General features: G+C 42.3%; 1 protein-coding gene and 1 long non-coding RNA gene across 5 annotated transcripts in view; one reads left to right on the top strand and one right to left on the bottom strand.

Annotated features, from left to right (window-relative positions):
- The window catches only part of SLC16A10 (solute carrier family 16 member 10), a 105,663-nt gene that overhangs the window by 8,381 nt on the left and 77,304 nt on the right, over positions 1-19,978 (bottom strand). For both annotated transcript variants that reach the window (XR_004422694.1, XM_033102889.1), the window contains exons 4-5: positions 10,852-10,995; positions 2,069-2,297 (exon numbers count right to left, since the gene is read on the bottom strand). Coding sequence is in view for 1 of the 2 variants with exons in the window: in XM_033102889.1 (XP_032958780.1) it covers positions 2,069-2,297; positions 10,852-10,995 (373 nt within the window). In the remaining variant the exon portion in view is untranslated. The remainder of the gene's footprint in view (positions 1-2,068; positions 2,298-10,851; positions 10,996-19,978) is intronic.
- Positions 1-19,978, top strand: part of LOC117020420 (uncharacterized) — a 53,948-nt gene that overhangs the window by 21,607 nt on the left and 12,363 nt on the right. For 2 of the 3 annotated variants that reach the window (XR_004422697.1, XR_004422695.1), the window contains one exon: positions 17-2,062. The exons of the other annotated variant lie outside the window; for it this stretch is intronic. This is a non-coding gene — a long non-coding RNA (uncharacterized LOC117020420). Of the gene's footprint in view, positions 1-16; positions 2,063-19,978 lie in introns of those variants that run through there. 3 annotated transcript variants of the gene reach the window in all.

Below are 19,978 nucleotides of genomic sequence, written 5' to 3'. Positions count from 1 at the left end.
TTTAATCTTGTCACAGACTACAGGCCGCTGGATTTTTATACCAAGATATTACCTGGAGAAAATACTTGCAGCCAAGCTCTGGCTTCCTCAAAACCCTTCAGGAGCCATCTGGGGTATCCCGACACATAGAGGTAGACAGACCACCAAGCTGAAGCTTCTCATGTCTACATTCAAAATGTCTACATTCTCAAAATGTCTACATTTCAAAGCTTTCTTGGGTATATTTTTAATAAAATAATGTGAAACTATTTAAAATCATAATTCAAAATCATGAAACATTGTAACTCTTAAATTAGGAAGAAAACGGTTGTTAAATACATTTTGGAAAGATACTAATGTTTGTCAGCACACGAGAGGAAAATACGAGCATCTGCGTGGCACCCTAATAGATCTCGGGCTCTGCTTCTGGACCCGTTATTTGGAGTACTCCTTATATCTAATTTCTCTAACAAAATCCAAATTTTCATAGTTACCGTAGTGTTTTTAAACTTTTGTAACTTTTCCTGTACAACCTCAGTGATCTGAGCTGTCCTGGGAGCAGGCCGTGCTGAACATGTGACTGTCGAGGATTTGTCCAGTTAAGTACCAGTACGTTAAAGAAGGGCACAGTTGTTCTGGATAGAAACCTGCAGTACACAGTGTACCTAAGGAGGTGGTTTTCCTTCCCGCTGGACCAGAATGTCCCACATTTCATTGTCATGAGCACTAATTACTGGGGTTTAGCTGCAGCGCCCTCAGACCTGCTGCCTCAGCAGGGGCCTTCTGCAGCCAGTGGCTGTGTGGTTCTCCCTGCTTTGCAAGTTTCCCGTTACCTCCTTTATTCTTAGTCTGTTATCAGGTACTTCTAGTGGCAAGTACCACTTCTACTAAAGTGCTGCTCATAATCTATTGTAGACTTGGAAACCCTTGAAACTACGCTTGTGAGGTGTAAAAATAGTGTGACTAGTGGGAGAGGGGAAGGGCTGGAGGGCTCTCCTACAAGGAGACTGTGACCTTCAGAACTGAAATTGTATTTGGTCTGTGCAGTAATGACTCTGCTTGCTTGATTCATGACTAGGTTCCCAACTGGCAGAGTTGCCAGATGTGTGTGGTTCTGGGTCTGAGAATGAATTAAGCTGAATGTTCACTGACACAGATAACAGTGCACACTTTTAAATTTTATCATAATTTTATCAAATCTTCTTATAATAAGGCACACTGGCACCCAAGTAATACTGAACATGAGACATCTTTCTACTATCGTTCAGAAGATTTCTAAGGGTGAAATTCACACAACATAGAATTAACCATTTTAGTGGCATTTAGTCCTCGTTATGCAACCACCACCTCTATCTAGTTCCAAAATATTTTCATCATACCAGAAGGAAACTCCATACCCATTAAGTAGGTACCCCTTAATCACCCTTCCCTCCAGCCCCTGGCAACCACCACTCTACTGCCCATCTCTATGGATTTACCTATTCTGGATATTTCACATAAATGGCGTCATGCAACATGTGACACTTTGTATTTCGCTTCTTAGTGTAATGTTCATCCACCTGGTAGCATGTCTCAGTAAGTACTGCATTCCTTTTTATGGCTGAATCATATTCCATTGTATGGATAGACCACATTTTGTTTATTCATCTGCTAATAGACATTTGGGTTGTTCCAATAAATGTTATTTTTCATTAATTATTTCTCAGGGGAATATGATCTCTTACACAAAGCACACATATTCTGAAATCTTTCAGAATCTTCATCTCTTTTTAAAAAGACACAGTGTTCCCATTCCTCACACTAAGTGAAATTGAGGAATTGTGAAAGCTTAAGGCCCAGAAGCTTACTGTTCCACATTTTATTAAGTGTTTTAGATATCAATAAGGATAAGAGAGACTCCTCAGCCAACTTTTTCAACATGGCCATCTACAGCTGGTCTTATCAACAGAAATATTACAGATAAGGTCCACTCAAAAACAAAAGTCCCGTCACCAATAAATTGTAACATATTTACACACAAGTAAGACTTAGGACCTGTAGTAGAAAATACTCTGACTTAATATAATTACTGGAGAATCACTACATTTACCTGCAATGGGTGGGCCCACAGTCATGGGTACAGACATGAGTCCGAGCAGAAATCCAATTGCTTGGGAGACATCCTGGGCACCGACTAACTCAAAGGCAATGGGGGCCATAATGGAAATGAAGCATCCATCGAAGAGGCCCATGATGAGACAGACGGCGATGAGGGCCCCAAAGACGCTGCACAGGGGAATCATCATGGACATCACACCGATGAAGATGAAGGAAAGCACCTAGGACAGACACCACCACGTCAGCGCTGCTGTCAGGAGTGAGCCGTGCGCTCCTGAGCAACTTTCGTCGGGCGTTTTAGTAGTTAATGGTTAGTCGCCTCCCAGGTCAGGTCAGCTTGATTTTATACACATAATCCGCTTCCATAATCATCTCCCCTGAGTTCCCCTAGCACTTTTTCAATATTTCCAGTAAGGGACAGGAAGAAAGTCACTACTTTTATATACTTACTTTCCCTTCCAGCCTGTAAGCTCTCTGAGGTCAGACTCTGTACGAGTCACCTTTGGACTAGATATTTATAAGGTTTAAGGATCTTGTACCTGGCCAGTGCTCAATAAATATGAGTTCTTTGAATATGAGCTCAAATTCATTCATCAAATATTTGATTTTTAAAATTTTACCTTTGAAATTAGACTTTATTGGTATGAGTCCTTTGCAACTTGAAAATACGCCAACAGGATCAGATCTTCACATGGTAGAGTTTCCAATTTGGGGAATGTGGTGAAGTTTTAGATATTTAAATAATCAATTTAGAATGTGATACCTGCTAATATTCCAGACTTGATGAGCATATTCAGACCAAGTGAGAGAGATTAAAATAAGTAACTATGATTTGATACGTGTTATATAAATATGTACTGAATTCTGGTTCTTCACATTCCAATTATATTTTGACTCTGTCATAGGAAATATATGATGCATAAAATATAATGAAAACAGTAAACATAGTCTATAATAACACCCTAAGAACTAATTTAGGTAATCCAATTTTATTCATAGTGTAAATCAGTGTGATTATTATCGTCAAGGAGTATTTTCAAACATTATGTCTTCTGGTGACACAGTGCAGATATGCCTGACTTAAGTACCCCAGAGTTAAGGCTGAGAAATATTCTGAGACACCGAACACTCTCCTTTTAGTGTTAGAGTAGTAGATAGGATCAAACGCCTGGTTTGCCTGCCATTTGGTAGCTACTGTGCTGCGTGAATAAGACCTGGTTCCCACTCGTGGGTTGTGGGGAGACGAACATGTGAACACGTATACATGAAGTGTTCTAGATGTTACCATAGTCGTATATTCAAAGTGTGGTGGGTACAAAAGAAGCAGCAGACAGTTCAACAACTTTTTTAGGCAAAGAAGTAATAAACACTGGACAATTCATTAATCAGCAGAATGTCTTAAAAAGCATCCGGTTTTTTTAAAAGTATAATGGCAACTTGCATTTCTTTTCCGTTTATTAAATGCCAGGCATTGTTCTAAGCTGTCGAAGTGATCCCCATGCCAACTTTCAGAGGTGGGTACTGATGGTACCCCCGTTGTACAGAGGATGGTGATACTGGGGAGGTTTGGTAACGTGCCCGAAGCACAGAGGGAGCAGCCTGGTCGGTGGGCTGTGTGCGCCGTCGCAGGGAGCTGACGGGACTGTTCCCAGAGGGACCTCCAGAGCCGGGCGATGGGCAGGAAGGGGGGGACCATGTCCAGCGGCCGTGCTGATCACCGTTCATGTGTCCTGTCTGCCCATGTCCCGCCAGGCACGGCTGTGGCCCACCGAGCTTGGTGACATGCGTCAGGGCAGCCCATCACCTTAACGTGCACCCGGTCCCCTGAGGAGCCCCTGAAGAGGCAGCGTGTGCGTGGAGATCCAGGAAGGGCCGTTTCACCGGCTCCCCAGCTGACTGGAACACAGTCATAGTCAAAAACATGCTCTTGAAAAAGGTTTCACACTCCAGGTTAGGTCTCTTTTTCACACCATCAGACCATATAGCTGAGTATATTTTCCTTCATTACTAACATATTGGTTTATGGTAGAAATGATAATTAGTTTAAGACTGAGTTGGCTATTTGAAAAATAAGGCTGGCACCTCACATCCTCTAAAGAACACAATCTCCCCATTCTCTTGATTTTAAAATTTTCTACTTAAATATCTTTTTCCCCAAGCCAACTCAACTTCCAAGAAAGCACAAGCGTAATTTCTTGGTGGTGGGTAATTATTGGGTTTGCAGCCTGGTAGTTTGGAAAGAACCTCAAAGGGACCAGGTTCTAGCTCTCTGTAACCCCGGGCAACTAACAAGACTTCCTGAGGCTTTCCATCCATGTCAAAAGAGATCTAAAGATAAAGCAAAATGTACAAAGTGGTTTGAAATTAACAAGTAAAGGTTTAAGGAGTTATGGTTTTTATTGAAAAACTAACCAGGAAAACACTAATATTCTCAATTATAGATACCTTTTTAACTCCACCTACAAACATAAAAGGAGGTAAATATGGAGAGTCATTTGACTCTTAGAAACATAACTATCACCACACACTCCAGAGAATCCAGAATAAGTTTTCAGGACACTATGGGGCCAGATTCAATGGGCTTAGTTAGGAAAGCCACAGACCAAACATTCCCAAACACATACTGTAATTACACTAGGTTAGCTTTCAGAAATAGATTTTCTTCTTTGAATGTGCGTCTTATTCTTTTACTATTTTGTTTTCTTCCAAGATAACAGAACCAGAATGAACTGTTGAAAGCCTAGCATACTATTTGGCACAAAGTAACTTTTGCTCAATGAAAAAATGGTTTTTTGGGCTAATTTACGTAGCATGATAACCAGGCACTTCACTTTTAGTAGTTATCCTCATTTTTCTGTCCACTTTTGGCCCCTTCAAATTTTTGTTCTTTGGTCAGTGTTGTACGAAATCATCCACTTAAGAGTTTCAAATGCATTACTATGTATTTTGAGCATATTTCCTCTCAATACTTAACCTGACTGCAAGTTCTCCTTTTCTCATTTCAAACTAGATTAATTTATATTTTCTCTCTTTTTCCATAATTTGACAATCATTGTTAGTTTTTCTTTATTAAATTTTAATAACAATTGTCAAATTTAAATTGTTATTTCAAAGTAAAATTTCTCAGTTTTTCTTTAAGAATTGAGTACATAGAAATTTACACATTTACTCTTTAGCATTTCTCAGCAAATAACTAGCTGTTTCGACCTTATTTGTAGCTACAGCTGTGAGAAACGATGCTCTTTCCCAGCAGGTGTCACTCCCCAAAACGGAGCTCCATTGGGGGGGGAGCAGGCCAGCTGGTGGACACACCTCGTCCTCACACTCAGCGAGACATGAGCCACAGGGAGCACATGCCGAGGTTTAGCAAACCCCTCGCTCGTAGGGGAGGTTCAGGACGTCATCACTTCCCAGGACAAATACTGATCCATACATCAAATATTGATTCATCTGTAGCTACTGGGCCCCAAAGTTTGAAAGGAAAATAAATGTAGTATTACATGCAATCTTTTTTTCTTTCTTCAAACCTAGTTAGATTTAAGTAAGGGATTCAAAGGTCTCTGATTCTCTTCTGGGCTCCGGCACTGACATTTAATAAGGCATTGACAGTTGAGATGGCTTTCTTGCTTTTGTTTTCTTAAACTCATGCAAGGAAATATCTTCTGTCATAATATTACAGGCTCTAGAATAACCCCCTGCTTCAGTTAGTTTATGTACCTAAGAACAAATTTTTTTTCTTTTGCTGTTACCTTTCCCATTTCAATCACAAAGAGAGCATTCTTGGAGAAATGTCCGTTTAACTTTTGCTCAGGAATCCAAGTATAGTTCAAAAGGAAAAATGAGCTGCACCTGAATAAGCAGAAGGCCTTTTCGGAGGCAGACACACAATTGCCTACAGTTAAGAGTCAAGTGTTCCTCCTGTAAATGTATTCAATATAAAGTTTCCAGACTTTCGAGTCTCTGGCTGGGAACCCAGGGCAGAAAGCAGTTGGCAGCAGAGCTCTGCCAGTCCGTCGCAAACTGAAGGGGAGTGTCCGGCCACAGCCAAGTGGCTGGCTGCTTCTGTTCCACTTTCTCAACAGCACATGAATACCGCCGTTTCTGCCTGAGGGAGGCACGGGCCCCAGTGCCCTGGCCGAGGTGACAACAGGGGCCCCATGGTCCTACTCCTTATGCATGGTGGGGAACTGCTCAGTGCTTGGATACTGTTTTGGAAATAGCTTACGTTGATAAAGCATAGACTCTTATCCCGAGGTGTCTTTAGGAAAATGTAAAATGGAACGGAAAACTGGGCAACACTGATCAGTTCATTCTACCTCAGTCAGAAGAGGAAGTTGACACAAGAAGATGGATATGAAAGCGGTGAACTTTGCTTCACTACTAAAGTAACTCATGAATACCTTCTTTACAAAGTTCGAACCTTTTAAAAGTACATACAGTGATATATAGAAATCTCCCTTCAACCCCTCCCGGCCCTCAACCCACGCCCACTTTCCATTGAGTGGAATAACCACTCAATGATTTGGTTTGTGTCCTCCTACACCCTTCCTATGCACACACACAGCTTGTTTGGGTCTGTCTGCTTTACACAGATGGATATGATGTCCATGCTTCAATATGCCCACGTCACACAGAAATAGGACATAATGGGAAAGTGATCTAAATCCAAAATTTTTGATTCTTTCATCACGGAGTTACAACTTCCAGACCTTTGAAACACTCACACTTCTGGAACAGTTACATATTAAACACACAATCTGTTGTAATGTAATTGTGAGTAGAAAGACAGGCCTGTGAAGAAAGATGGGAAGAAGATACCAGGACACAGACTTTCCTCTCCCACTAAAGTACATATTCTAGGAACCTGTGCAAAGATTTTCTTTACATTATTATTCTGTATAATGAAGTTCAGCCATCTCTTCCCTCAGCATTTAAAATTGTTGGGCTGAAAATACCTGGAACCCAGGACCTTTATGGGAGTTTAAATTCAGAACTCTTTAGCAAAAGTGGGAGATACACTCCTAAACTCTTTGTTACCTACGAGCAAAGTCTTTAGTTCAGGATAACCAAGGTCTCCTTTCTTGAGACCAGTTCCAAATCAGGATCTGCTTCAGTATTTAATAGAATATTAAAACATAATAAAGCAAGGACTTATCAATCATCTACTCTGGACCGACACTTGATGTAAGCTGTCATCATGAATTCTTATCATAGCCCTCTGCCAATTCTGCAGACAAATCGGTGGCAGGACTGGTGTGAACTCATGACTTACTTTTCAGAGCCTGTGCTTTTCCACTCTGCAGCCTCCCAAACCCAGGATGCCCATGACCAGAAATCAGACCGTGTGGGAGGTTGTGAAGTGTATTCTGTGCCCGGCTGCTGCTCAGAGCTGGCTGCAGGGGGACACAGAGGGAAGGAACTGTCATAGCCCCATAAGGCTGGGATATAACAGACGAAAGCGGAGAGCAGGTATGTCCCGGAACACACCCCAACGAAGGGCAGGGAAGGGAGGGAGGCAGCAGGAGCATCCAGCCCTTAGAGGCTGGGCCAGAGGCAGACAGCCAGGGACGGAGAGCCGGAGAGAGAAAGAGGAATGAGTGAACAGGCAGAGCTGGAGTTGGTCATGGCAGAGAATGAAAAACCACACCAGACATTTGGAGTTGGCATGGAGGCCAGGAAAAAGGAACAGAGCAGGGAGCTGTGCAAAGGGGCAGGTCCAGTAGCCTGCGTGGGCCAGCCGTGCACTGGCCCCGGTGCCACTGCGTGTTGACAAGCTGGAGCCCGTGGCTGGCTCAGGACACACTGAAGGCCTGCCTTCTCCTTCACGGGTCTCTCTGAGATGCAGTCATGTCACCTGTAACTCCGCATGTACTACTGGGTGTCACAGACACTGCACCACATGTGGATAAAGGAAAACAGACCTAAAAGATGACCTAAGAGGTTGTGACGAACCTTCCATCCAACATGAAATTACTTTTAACTCACTGCTGTGTAACTGCAGACCAAACATGGGACGAGTTAGGAAAGTCTGTCTTGTCTTTTGTAAATTACATGTACTATGTATTAAAATGTGCCACCCAAAATGTAAATGACCTGATTGCCCAATGTCGTGGGGAAATTTTCAAAAGCTGTTTTGGAGTAAAATGTTGATGAATGAAATATGCCATGACTTCATCCATTGTGGCACCTTCGTCTGGACCCCCAGCATGTCTCACCTGGACCGCTGTGCTAATCTGCTGACTGTTCTTCCTCCCCTCTTGCTTCCCTCCCAGTAATCCCTTGGCCACACACAGGGCAACCACAGTGACTTTAAAATGTAAAATCAGACCATGTTATTCTCCAACAAAGACCTACTACATTTAAAGTAAAATCTCTTCACCTTGGCCTGCCAGGCCCTGGATAGTCTGGCCCCTCCTAACTTTCCCACCTCTTTCCGTGCCACTCCCCCTGTCTTCTTGAGCTCCCAACAGGCCCAGCTTTTTCCAGCCTCGAGTCTTGCTCCGGGGACTCAGCGACCATGTCTGTCTGGTTTGTGTCACCCCACCAGGGTCTAGGCATGTACTTGGGTCTCAGTAAAAGCACTCAGAATTTTTTGAAGGAATGAAAGGAAGCTGGAAAGTCTGTAAGGCAACAAGTGTCCGTTAGAGGGCTCCCTTGACACTTGGGAAAAAGACCAAATGGTCTGCTAAATGTGTGACGATATCCACAGGCATTAATAAAAGGGGGGATGATCGTAGTACAATAAATGCTTTAAATTGAAGTAGCACGCTCCAGCTATGTGCACTCCTCCTAGCTGTACGCCCAGACTCCCTGTAGCTGTCTACCTGGACACACACACACACACACACACACACACACACACACAGAGGGAGCCTCTCCGTCCCTCAGCGTTTGCGTCTGTGTGGGGAAACAATGCCCTCAAAGTGCTGGCGCAAGCATTAAAGGAGACATGGCTCGTAGAGCACTATTCTCGGCATGTGGAAGAGCTCAGTGTACGGTGGTAGTTACTACTGCACATCAATCAACGGAAGTTACTTTGTGTGTTCTGTGCCGTTGAGTCAGCTCCGACCGCTGACAACCTGTGACTAGTGACGTCCGCAGTGTCCTGTCCTCGCAGCCCTGCTCAGCTCCCGTAGGCTCATACCCGTGGCTTCCTTTATGGAGTCAATCCACCTCATATTTAGTCTTCCTCTTTTCCTGCCACCTTCTGTTTTCCCCAGCATTGTCGTCTTTCCCAAAGAACCCTGCCTTCCCATGATGTCCCCGAAGTAGGACGGCTTCAGTTCTGTCGTTTTTGCCCCATCCAGCCCAGGAACGCCAGTCCCTCAGGTCTCTTTCCCAGGTCTCTCAGGAACTCCAAACTCAACCTGGCTTTCCCACAAGCACCACAAACTTAGTGTGGCAAAAATGAGCTCATCATCCTCCTCCAATTTACTGACTTACTGATCTTAATAAAACAGCAAAACCATCTGCTCTGTTATCCGAGCCGTAAATCTCACGCCCAGGTTGGGTCACTCCACCGACCTCCCATTCTGCGTATCCGTTTTACTCCTTGTCTGATGCCAGCATCTCTGCCTTGCTTCTTCCTGCCCAGAGTACTCTAACAGGCTCTGACGGGTCCCTCTGTCTCCACTTTTGTTTTTAAATAACAGTTTTATCGAGATGTAAATTCACATACCATACAACTCACCCATTTAAAATAGACAATTCAGTGGGTTTCAGGTCATTAACAGGGTTGTACAACTATCACTACTGTCTAATTTCAGAATATTTGTATCACCCCAAAAAGAAACCCCATACCCGTTCCCTCCCCCCTCCACTCCTGGAAACCACTAACCTACTTTCTGCCTCTGTGGAGGTTCCCAATCTGGACACCTCACAGAAATGGAACCTTCAATAGGTGGCCTTTTGGGGCTGTTACAACTCTTACCCCTTCTCCCCCTCATTCCACCCTTCATAGTTACTGGGTTAAACTTGATAAAATACAACCCATGTCAGAGTACTCCCTTACTTAAAATCCTGCAATGGCACCTAGTAGATTCCAGGATAGAGTTCCTCCTCTTTCGTGTTTATAAAGGCTCTTCCCAACCTGGATCCTGCCTATCCCCTCAGCCAATCAATCTGTTCTCTCTGTATTCCATTCAAACATTCAGTTTCCTGGACGTAACATACTATGTCACACCTCCACCCCTCTGCCCAGGTCTTCTCTGCTTGGAACACCTGCCTCTGTCTTCCGATCTATCTAACTACTACTCACTTCTTACCACTCTGCCAGCCCAGGTGGCCAGCTCAGATCCTCACTAGTGATTCAGATGCTTGGCGCCTATGTTGCCATGGCAACCATCTAACATACCCATTATGCCACTGTTTCCACACTTATCTCCCAGGAGACCATCAGCTACTGACTGTGGGTACAGACCATATTTCATCTGAGTTCCACAGATGTCGCAAAGGTACGTGACTATGAGAGCTATGTTTTGGCTGAAACCAAAACATTCTTCTTAGAAAAAGCAATAGGCAAAAAAACATTTCGGTTTGGTGGAGTTCCATGACGAAACAAAGAAGATTGTTGTTTGTAGCGCCAACTTTTCATGTTGGAAACCCAAAACTCACAACTGATCTTGCCCTTGAAAAACTGCGTGCAGAAGTTAGGTTCTAGAAAATACTTCTCACTTTCACAGAAGAATTTAAGCAAATACATACATACGCATATAAGGAGCCATTAGACCATAAGAATAACTTTGCTGGGGGCGGGGGGAAGGCTGAAAGACGTACCTGAAGGTAAACCTTCTTCACGCCAGGCACGTAGTCTGCAATCCGCCCAAAGAGCAGCCGTCCGACCCCTGAAGTGATGCCAATGCACATGAGAAGCACCTCTTTATTGTTTTCGTCTTGAAACCTCTCATTCACGTGTTTCATCTGGAGGCCAAAGAGAAAGGAGCCACACTGAATATGGTAGGAAAACTTGACAAGGTCTGAGGCTGTGGACGAATGCCTTTCGGTCTCTACAATGGTATGGGCTCCCATCCCCTTCCAAATGCAGCTGTTTATAAAATGTGCTCTGTGAGAACATATGAAGAAAAGTTAACAGGATTTAGCTTATATGAAAGAAAGAGGAAGTTTTACAAGACGTCCTCTTTTTTTTTTTTTTTAAATAAAGGGCTCCCCACACACACTTAATATGTTGACATCAAGCCATTAACTAACGAAAGAGCACAGAATGTGAACCCACCACACAACCACGCTCTCTCCAGGTAACCCAAGGGTCCAGCATGTTATCTCCTCCCCGGAGAGGCGGTTTAAGGAGCCACTCTGGAGTTCCTTCTAGAAGGGCCTGAACCAAACGGACACCCCTGAATTAAGTTGTACTGGGGCTTCCAGGATAAAAGCATAGTTTCTCTACCTGTGAATTTGCCTATTTGTATGATGTCAGAAGAGATAACGATACAAAGTCAGGTTAACATAGTAGTTAAAAGAAAAGCCTCTGAGGGACTGCTTGGGTTCAAGTCCTGGTTCCATCCCTTAGTGGCCTATGACCCTGGGGCAGTTCTGAACTTCTAGGGCCTCAGTTTCCTTGTTGGTAAACGGAGGTAGCAATAGTATTAGGTTGGTGCAGGTTTAAAAGGTTAAAAATAATTGCAAAAACCACAATTACTTTTGCAGCAAACTAATACTTCAAGAGGGTAGTTGTGAGGATTAAATATCTGTATACAGAACTTAGAAGAGAGTGCCCGACACACAGTTAATAATGGTCAGATACTAATTTTAGCCTATTAATCTTTAAGGGGCCTTTTCCTCCAGTTTACAGCCTACTTAGGACAATGACTGCAAACCCACAACCTGACAGTGTTTAAGAAGGCAGTGTGACCAGGCAGCGTGACCAGGCAGCTGTTATGCTGGGTGACACAGCACGCAGCTCAGCAGCCGTCGTCTAATACAAGCTTTGTTCCCACAGTCCGGGTTTCGGTTTGCCACCCTTTCTTAACACGTCCATGTTCTCAGTGATCGCCTCCCTGGGATCATTGATCGTCTCATGGCAAGAACTAGCACGTCTACTCTCCTCCTGCTTTCTCTGAAATCACTAAAATGTTCGAACAAACATAAAAGTTGTTTCAAGCAATCAGACCTCACTGTCCCCTGCACCAAACACTGGCCTGAATTCTGGAAGACTGCAAAGCAGATTTCCCAGTGAGCTCAAAGGCCCAGATGGTTCCCACGTAGCACGTTGCGGACGACACCTAATAAGACACATCCATTTTGCCTTTGAAACCCCACCTGGTTATGCCAGCACCATCACATCTGTCTCTCCCCTTTCAAAACTGGTTAACGGTTCTCCTTCACTTCTGTATTTTCACACTGGTCCAGAATAATCCTCCTAAATATGGCTTTAATCTCATCAATCCCTTATTCACCAGTTGCCCACTGCCTACATTTCCACCCCTTAGTTTGGTATTAAAAACCCTCCTCAATCTGTAACCAGTCTACCTTTGTACCTTTATTACCTGCTGATCCTTGACCCGGAAGTACAAAACTCAAATGCCTACAGGACTCAGGCAAATAGCATTACAGGAGGAAAACAGGCTATTGGAGAGGAGGAGCATACAGTTCAGTTGATTATCACCATATAGGACCACCAGTGTTGCCAAATCCACCTCCCGGCCCCCTTTTATTTTAAAGAGAAGTCAGAAATCTGGATTGTGTGAAGATGTTGGCACCTAACTTACATTTAGAGCACTGCATGATCCAGCCTCATCCATGCAAGCCAAACAATCCATGTCTGCACACTGCATTAGGGCCAGCTTTGAGCTCAGCCCTAATCCCGTCTGGCCCAGCACAATGGGTTCATCCAGTGTCTGAAACATTCTCACCTCTCCGCATTTCTGCTGCCTCTTCTACCTTCTTTGACTTTCTAAATCCTACCCATTCTTTAAGACTCTGCTTAAATCCCACCTTTTCTATAAAGCTGCCCTTGGTTACCTTAGCCTTACACCCCCTTGTTGTTACGGCCTAAAGTTTTCGTGGGCATCTTAAGCACTGAGTGCTCCCACGCAGCCTGTGCAGCTTCTAACTCTACACGTACTCGTGAGTAACTTCCATGTCAGACGGGACATGCCCCATGTGAACTTGTCTCCCTCCACACCTTGCCCTCCCTCCATGGCATTTAACACTACTACTGGCCCAACTAACCCCAGGTAGAAACCTGATAACCATCCTAGATCATTCCCTCCCTCTCTCCAGATCCAACAGTCACCACCCAATCCTGATGCTTCTTACCTCCTAATCTCTCTCGGACACGCTTCCCTTGGTCCACTTTCCCCACAGTGTTTTAGTTCAGGTCCTTACTGCTCCTCGCCTGGACCACCAGGACAGCCTTCTAACATGCTTCCTGCTTGAGCCCCCACTCCTAAATCTCTAACCCATATTCCCTGAGACTATCAGATTAAGTTCAAAATTAAAAATAACATTTCTCTGCCTAAGATCCTCTTGTGGCTGTCATAGACTTCCGGGTAAAGCTCGAACTCCTGGTTTGACAGATCAAGCCTTCCTGCTTTGTGCTGCAGCCTCACCTCCAACTGCCTCCTTATAGTCACCATGTTAACATTCTGTTGTCCAATATGGTAGCTACGAGCTACATGTGGGCTACTGAGCACGTAATAGGGCTACTGAGCACGTAACAGGGCTACTTCGAATTGAGATGTGTTATAAGTGTAAAACACACAGAAAATATAGAAAACTTAGTAAAAAAAAAACCCACAAAAGATCTCATTAATAATTTTTAAATACTGACACCATATTGGAACAACATTTTAAGCTACATTGGTTAAATAAAATATATTAGGAAGCAAATTTCATTTTGTTTATTTTTACTTTTTAAAATATGGCTATTAAAAACTTTTTAGTTCCATATGTGGTTTGCATTATATTTATTGAACAGTACTGGTCCAAGAAATATACTTGTGGCTGCAAAGATAAGCCAGCTGTCGATAAAGGTGACCTCAAAACTGGCTCCTACCTGCAGGCCCTTATCACTCTCCATCAAGTGAGATTAGATAAAGGAGGAGATGGATTCCAGATCAATTTTGAAGAAAATGAATAACCTGATCTAAGGCAGGTGGGATATAATTATGTGTACTCATGAGCTTTATTTCGAATTTGAATCCAGACTCTAATTTATTTAACCCACTCCAGGAAGCACCCAAAGGTCTATTAACACTTTAAGAAACCATCTTTAGTATTCAAAAAAGACTGAATTTATGAGTCATTCTTCTGATGAAACTAAGAACACCTGCCTGCCAAACAGCTGTTATCCTTTATTAGTGGGTTGTTGTTGGTTTTTTTTCCCCTGCTCTACTTTATAATCCTTAAAAAGAATACGGTGAAATGTTTTGAGTCTTTTGAAAAAAGGTACATTTGGTAAATTCAAATTATGCTTAAGTGGAAACTTAGTTCTTCAAATATAAGAAGCACTATTTCATTGACTTTTTTTTTCATTGACTTTTGTTATTGTTGTCATTGTTTAAATAAAGCAAGAGCTTCAGCTTCTAATACTCCAACCTCAACTTCAGCCAAAATCTGCAAAGTCTAAGTTTCTTTGGTCATTAAGTAAGGGAACCTGGAGATGCTGGATCTCTGGGTCCTAGAGGTCTTTCCTCCTGGAGGTCGTAGTACTTGGGAGATCACCAGGGCCTCCAATGGTTGCTGCCAACTATTTTACAAATCCCTGACCATCTCTCATCCTCTGGAGACTGGCATGTACTTTAGTTTAGCAAAAGCGTGAATATTGAGTAAATCTCGTATTTGGAAGAGGTTCCTCTCTCTTCACTAGAGCCCAGAGGTAGACCCCTTTTGAGAGTTTGGAGGCAGCAGCCTAAGAAAGCGAAAGCGATTGTCTCATTAAATTAGCCTCAGCCCTGGCTTCTCCAGTCTCCACCTCTCCCCTACAGGGGAGCCACAGTGCCAGCCATTTGGAGACATCGGATAATGTTCTTCCACTGAGAATCCAGGCAAAGTCTTCTAGCTCTCAGTCAACCATGAAGAAAGTTAAATGGGTGGCCATAGTAGAAAGCCAGCTCCAATAAAGCTGACATAAGTATGTCGGAAACTCAAGTTTCTTTTCTCCTTAGCAAATGGTTTCACAGTAGAAGAATGCCTAAGAGATGGGAACCCCAAATCACTTTATTTATAGAAGTCCTTGAAACCCAGTGGTGGTACACACCTGCAAAGCAAGGAGGTCACTGGTCAAAAAGCCCAATCATTCCCTACAACATTGTTTTCTAAGATAATGTTATTTGGTCATGCGTAATAGTTTTTTGCTTAATGTCCTTTATGTAATGCTTATGTAACTTATTACATTAAAAATGATTGTTTACAATCTTTGGTGCACACGAGTCAAACCACAGGCACACCTTGCGGATATTGTAGGCTCAGTCCCAGACCACTGCAATAAAGCAAGTGGAAATCTCTGCTGGTGGAGGGTCTTGCCTTTGGTTTGTAAAAAACGCAATTGTGAAGTGCCAGAAAGTGAGGTGTTCTTGCATATTTTTGTGGTAAACAGTAGTTCAAGAAGAAGGGGAACTATAGGAGACTTAAACCAAAGATAACTTTATTTCTGACAGTGCACTTGAAGTAACAGCCTGACTGACTCAAGCAGCAAGTGCCAACAAAGGCAGTATTTTAGGGACGCTAGGAAGGCAGGGCAAAAACAGGCCCAACAGAGCACTGCAGGCTATGGAGCTAATGGAACTACAATTGCATTTGCAGAACAGAGGGGAAAAAAGTCAGCCATATTTATCATCTATTGTTGTTGCAGTTACTATGCCCTCTGGGAGACAAACAGATTCCAGACGCACACACAGTCCTCAGCTGCTCTTGTCTATGGTGATTGTGATTCCCTGGTCCCATGCCCTTCTCTTCACATAGGTGTCATCAAACTGAAAAGAGGACAACAGGTAGCCCGTGCACTCTTTCAGTCACTAGGGGAATAAACTCCTATGGCCACAGCAGGGGACCTGTATCTTTTACGTTTGCATGGCACATCCAAAAACAGGGTAATAAATGGTACACAATATTTGCAGTGGTTTTGGAATTCAGAATGATTTCTGCAGCTTCTTACTTTCTCACAGGGATACTGGGTTCCGAGCACTTCAGAGATTAGCAGCTTCAGCTAGTTGCCTCTCATTTGTTTGCAGTTTAATTTCTAAGAATATATCCATTCAACATTTAAAATGCTATTCCATAACTCTAAAAGAGCATTCTGCCTAAATATGCTCTTTAAAAGGTAAACTCAAGGGAAAGGGCCTGGCCCCTTTAAAAATCAGATGTACATTTGAAAGGGAGTAGAAAGCCTGTTAGATTTGGTTAATGAATAATCGCAGGATTGGTTGCAAATCAAAACTTTACAGCACCCTTTGACTTCAAAGTAAGATGAACAAATCTTCTGAATGGAATGAAGGTTTGGTTTGTTTTCTTTCTTTTTTAAACAACTGTGTTTTCTCTATCTCTGTGGTTGCTAAGAAAAGGAAGTAAATTTTAAAAAGTGGGGAATTCCCTTACGAAGTTTTACATGAGCACCGTACACCAGCAAGCCCGGTGAGGTGATCAAAAGTAGAAGAAAACTACATCGATTTGGGTACAAACAATTAAGCCCTTTACATCAAATAATATTAAATGGGACCTTATGTCCATGAAGATGTTGATTAGGTCAGCCTTAAAATGTCGTTTTCGCTTGTCAAATTTGATCAACTGTGCTCTGAGAATAAAACAGCTATAAGATATGCTTGAAGTGCAAACAAAATTTTTTTGCCGGCCAGCATTTTTAAGGATGAACATCTTCAGGCAGCTCAATGTCTATTTACTAATAAGATATTTCCGTTGTGAGTAAATTCGTGGTACAAGTACCTACTGCTTCCTCAGCAGCTGACGAAATGGAGAGCAGACCTTTGGCCTAACAGGACTCTAGGAAAGGAAGTAGGGGTAGTTGGTTCTGTTTGTGTTTTTAAATGGCCAGTCTTTCCATTTCATTCAGATGGGTGTCCGTGGTGTGTAATCATACATGGCACTGGTGAGACACATACAAGTCAGGACTGAGAAAAAAGAGGAAAGTTTCCAGAGTAAAGATTATTTAACAGCCACCAAGGGGAAGAAAAAGAAGAGTTCAGAAGGAAGAAAGATGGCTGATGGTTCAAAGAATGTTCTAATTTTGAAAACATTTTCTAACTCTAAAAATTCCATAAAGCCTTTACTTTTCCTTTTTTAAAAAACAATTTTCCTTAGATTAAAACAAAACAAAATAGTCCATCCTTGACATAGCATTATTTAAATCAGGCCAAGATTTGGCAAAATGTTCTAGAGTCGTTATCAATGAAAACCAATTTGGATTTAGATGCCAGTTCAAATAATCCTGAATTTTAGAAGATAAGATGGACTTCATCTTAAAACAGAAAATAACTCACTAGGATTTATAGGTAACTTGAAATTATTTAGTGACCTTGACAATAATTTCTGTGTCACAAATTATGAAAAACTATACTAATCCTTCCTGAACAATGAAAGGTGTTTAATCTGTTGGTTTGTTTAAATTTTATTTTATTACACCTAAATCCAAATTTGATTCTGAAAAGTTTCTTTCTTGGAGTCTCATTTTTGGCACACCAGAGTCACCACTCTGTCCCCCTTGATTCCTGGCTAGTTTAGCTGAACACAATGGAATACGAATTCCTCAGGGTCTGTCTTGTCTGTGGAGTTAGACCGCGTCCGCTCTGGTCCAGACGGCTACCGTGGCCTCAGCCGTCGTCCACAGCCTGCCTGCATAACTGATTCAATCTTCAGCAGAGCATTTGCAGGATACACAGTGGTTGCCAAGGCTTTTGCAGATATGATCAACGCTCTTATGAGGCATCATGTGTTTCCATGTTTGCTTTTTTTTAAAGGATATGCTGTGTTAAACTTCCTCCTGGATTTATCTGGTGATAAAGTCACCTATTGGCTAAATGTGCATGCAAATAAATAGGTAGGCATGAGCTATAGCATCTCTAATCAATAGATAAATTGCATGAATTTAGAAAAGTAGTCCAAAATGACAAATGCACCCAACAACAGGCTAGTTCAACTAAGCTTAAATTTTAGAAATTTAAGATAAACTTCATCTTAAAATAGGAAGGGATAATCTCAGAAAGTATTATTTAAAGATTTGGTGTAACTCGATTTCTTTACTTATTTAATGGCTCTGGCTAGAATGTCACTATGCCAGATATTTTTTAAATGCTCAAAATTGGTTCTATTTCTTCTTGAACAATGAAAGATGTGTAGAGTGGTAGCTTATCGAAATTTTAATGTATTTACCTTAAGGTTGATCTGATTTCTGAAAGAAGCAGAGAAATGGAGCATTCGTTCTTATTCAGCTTCTTAATTTTGCCCTTAATTGTAAAGCGAAGAAAGACTGATCCTTTTATAAAAATTCTGTCTTCTAACCTCTCCTCACTAAGACCACTGGACCTGTGACGTTGACTAGAGAACTCCTTTACGGAAGTCTCCCACCCCTTCTCCTGCAGTCTTGGGAAGGCATACAGTGTTGAGTCTTTCTATTAATGTTGAGTTATCTAACTGCTGACTCTCCCTAGTGTCACATCAAATTCAAAACTATGTTTGTTGGATAGAAAACTACAGATTGTTAGGATTAGGCCTAGATATCAATTTTCCTTACACTATGGTCATTTCCGCACACTTCTGAGATTGTCTACCCCAATCTTTCACCCCTTCTCAAGAATAAGATTATTTTGGAGTCCAAGGGTGGGAGGATGTGATTAACATTATTTTAAACATGTTCAGTTCTGTCTTGTGATTTTCACAGTGTTTAGTAAGAAAAAGACTATTACCCCTATAGGAGGATTTAAAAAAAAAAAAAAAGTGGAGGTGCTGAGTGGTCTGAATGAAGGCAACTGCCACAGCACAGAACACTTTTGTAGACTGAGAGTTGGAAGGCCCAAGCATCGTAGGAGAAAAAATGTCTTTGGAGCCAAATTATGAGCTCTACTCCTTACTGATTCTAATATCTTGGCGATCAGTTTCCTGACCTTAGATACTGCACATTGGTTCACAATGTGGGCAGTACCATCCCCCTGGGGTGTTTCGGAAATTAGTGGAGGCTCTTTTTATCTTTCTTACATAGTTGTGGCCAAGAATTACCTTTAAAATTTTTTTATTTTAATAAAATTTATATCACATAACATTTACCATTTTAACCATTTTGAAGTGTACTGTTCAGCGACATAAGTACATTTACGTTCTTACGTGCAACCATCACCACCATCCATCTCCAGAACTTTTTCATTTTCTCAAACTTAACCTCTGCACCGATTAAACAATAACTCCCAGTTTTCTCCCTTCCCCAAGCCCCTGGCAACCCCCATTCTACTTTCTGTCTCTATGCGTCCGACTACTTTAGGTACCTCATCTAAGTGGAATCATACACTGTCTGGCTTAGTTCACTTAGCATCTCTTCAAGGTCCATCCACATTGTAGCATGTTTCCCAAGCATTACCTTTTAAAATACATATTTGATTCGAAAATCACTTCTTTTAATTCTCCTTTATGTTACAGGTGGGGCAATATTGTTTTTTCTTTTTCAAGAATTATGTGTATACGTAGGTTTTATGATCTAGGAATTTTATTTCAGGAGAGAAAAGGAGGCCCCTGGGTCTGCCACACTGCTCTCAATACATGACAGGGCTGCAGAGCTTAGAAAGCTCCTCACAAGAAAGAGGTGGGCCAGGGACACTAGGACTGGCCCATCTCAACCCCAGGATTCAGAGCAGCCCTGGAACCAAAGAGCAGGAGGAGCAAGGAGACACCTGGCAGACAATTATGACCAGTCGTTGATTAGCTCCTGAGGCATCAGAAACTT

Source organism: Rhinolophus ferrumequinum, chromosome 3, assembly GCF_004115265.2.
Source record: "Rhinolophus ferrumequinum isolate MPI-CBG mRhiFer1 chromosome 3, mRhiFer1_v1.p, whole genome shotgun sequence".
NCBI classification, from domain to species: domain Eukaryota; kingdom Metazoa; phylum Chordata; class Mammalia; order Chiroptera; family Rhinolophidae; genus Rhinolophus; species Rhinolophus ferrumequinum.
The sequence above is the reverse complement of the archived record's forward strand: the minus strand, read 5'-3'. Positions and strand labels throughout refer to the sequence as shown.